This window comes from Saprolegnia parasitica, assembly GCF_000151545.1.
Source record: "Saprolegnia parasitica CBS 223.65 unplaced genomic scaffold supercont2.107, whole genome shotgun sequence".
NCBI lineage: Eukaryota > Oomycota > Saprolegniomycetes > Saprolegniales > Saprolegniaceae > Saprolegnia > Saprolegnia parasitica.
This window is the reverse complement of record NW_012156501.1, coordinates 106066-108729: the sequence shown is the minus strand read 5'-3', so window position 1 is coordinate 108729 and position 2664 is coordinate 106066. Positions and strand designations below refer to the sequence as shown.

Here is a 2664-nt window from a genome sequence, read left to right as displayed (position 1 = left end):
CAGGCCGTAGATGACGATGACCGGGATGTCGTTGCCGCACTGGCTCATGAGCGCGTCGATCTGGTCGCCGTGGGCGCGGTCCGAGTACCAGCTGCCGACGGCGTGCTTCTTGAGCTCGTTGATGGCCGGGATGAAGGCGGCGTTCTTGGTTGCCTCCGAGTACGAGACGGGCTGGACAGCGTTGCAGAGGCCGGCGGCGACCGACGTGGCCATGGCCGACGCGATGGCAAGGATGCTGCGCAGCTGCATCGAGGTCGGCGGTGCAAAGCAAAAGCAAGACTGAGCTGCGTCGACGCGGATGCTTGGTCGAGCGTTGAAACCTGCTGGCAGCATGTCAATGAACGGAATCCGGATACGAGTCATGGCGATTGGTGGATTTAGAGTATCCGTAATTCGTACCGAAACGCCACGAATTAGTAACGACTGATCCGCCTTGCCACGGAACGTGCCACGGAGCAGCTGATGTTCGAAGTGAGAAAGAACAACGTCGACATTGCAGCACGTTCTGAGCTCCTTGTTCAGCGACACAAGACAAACGACGACCAAGGAAGAGGGAGCTCTTGAATAGCATCTTCGTATCAGCAAGAGGCTAGGTCGTTGGTGTTGAAATGATGATAGCAAGAGGCTAGGTCGTCGCTAGTCAAGAGACAATATGGGTATTGTCGGGCGATATTTCAACCCGAGACGAGTAGCTTGCCCGCGTGGACGTGGACGGGACAGCTTGACAGACTAGTGTCGATGCATGGTGCCAGTGGCGCGAACCTTGCTGCAAGGGTGGCGCGTGGGTACGAGTAGAGGCTTCGAGGCGCGTTGGGAATAAAAACGCACAATGAGTTGCTCTTGTTTGAACGACAAGGTGTACATATCTGCCAGTGATGCGCCGCTTGGCATTGAACCAACTATTTGCAAAGTAGAAGCGTGTGATAGGGTGCGATGTGGCTCAGCAGGCGACGGCAGAGAGCGTCCATATTTGATTGACCCTTGGAGCGACTCGACGTCATGCTGGTTGGTTTGTGGGGGTTGCTGGTGCACACTACTGTCGCCACTGGCAGCGTCGATGCACCAGGACTCCCGGGAATTTGGAGACACAAACCATGGCCACCAACTACTAACTTTGGTCCAGAGTGGCAGTCGGGTGCACTACTAGGATTCTAACTTGCGGGCGGTACGTCAGGCCACTGCGTCGGCCTACTGGTTAGAGCATTCTGCGAGTCACACAGACATTCGTTCGCTCCATCGTGAAGCGACGGCCACCTCGTTCTACGTGCCACGCCTCGCTCCGACACCTTGTACGTCAGCAAACACAAGCAAACGGTTCCACCGTATAAAGTATGAATGAGCATATCCAATGTGCTGGAAAGATAATCAACGGGGTCTTTGGGCTCTCGCGAGCGGAACGCGACTCGCTGGTACACTGCGGTTGCGCTTCGACCCAACTCTCATTCGAGCCTTGACGACAGCGACGTCGACGAGGAGGAAGCGTTCGTCCTGGATGCTTGCTGTCTCTGTTTCGTGCACAGCAGCAAGCCCTGGGTATTACAAGGACGGTATATTGAAAGAAATCTCGGCTCTGCACGCGCTCGTCGGCCAGGAGCCTGGCTTCTAAAGCTTCACATGCCGACAGCACTCTAGTAGGTTTTCCAAGCGTCGTGATGGTGCTAAGCTAGTGCGCTTGTCGAAGGACGCCAGCGTCGACGCGATACCCTCGACTCCACGAAGCTTTTCCATGGCGCGGACACGTAGACTGTCATTGCTCTTGCCTCGAGCTCGTCCGCCAGACGTATCTGTCCATCGTGTCACCATAGCTCTGCAACTTTCGGGAAGAAGTGGTTTATCATCGCTGTGGTGGCACTGGCGTCAAAGCGCACGTATTACCCTACCCCTGGACTCAACCCTAACCCAAAACTTCTTGGCTCCACGACGGTCGACGGCTGCTTCGTGGAAGAGGAGACGAGTGGTTGGATCGTACACGAATATATACATCAAGGTTTAAAGTTAGGAGGAGGCACGGCTTACAAAATGCGCGTGTCCGTGGGCGTCACCATCGTCACAATGTTGTCGCGCGAGACCGGCTCCTCGAAATCGTCGCGCTTGTTGTCACGGACGCGCTTCCGGACGACCTTGGCCGCCAGGATCGCAACGACGACACCGGCCACCGCAATCAAACCGACGAGGACGATGCTGCCGACGTCGGCGCCGCTGCTCTCGTTGTTGGACGAGTTGACACTGACGTCCTTGATCGGCGTCTCGGACGTCCGAACATAGGTTGACGGCGCCGGCGACGGAAAGCCAGTCTGCGGCGTCTCGGTCATCGTCGCATGCGTCCATGGCTCGAGCGTCGGGTACAACGTCGACGACGTCGGCTCCGTCGACGGCGCATCCGTCCACGGAGCAGGGCTCGGGTTCGCGGCCGACGGCGCCGCCGACGGCGCGTCCGTCCACGGAGCAGGGCTCGGGTTGGCAGACGAAGGCGACGGTGACAGCGCATTCGAAGCACCAGGGACCGGCGCCGTCGTCGTGGTTTCCGTCCAGGGCGCAGGCGTCGGGGCCTGGCTCGGTGCCGGCGTCGGGGCTTGGCTCGGCGCCGTCGTAGCAGCTTCCGTCCAGGGCGCAGGGCTCGGCTGGACACTCGGCGTCGGCGACGGAGCGGGCGTCCACGGAGCC

At 58.9% G+C, this 2664-nt stretch overlaps 1 protein-coding gene across 1 annotated transcript; it reads right to left on the bottom strand.

The window, feature by feature from the left end:
- Positions 1 to 15: 15 nt before the first annotated feature.
- On the bottom strand, positions 16 to 249 carry SPRG_13826 (hypothetical protein; the record flags this gene model as incomplete). Its single annotated transcript, XM_012352819.1, has 1 exon — positions 16 to 249. A coding segment is annotated over one exon (234 nt), but the record flags the coding sequence as incomplete, so codon positions are not given.
- Between the last annotated feature and the right edge of the window lie 2415 nt (positions 250 to 2664).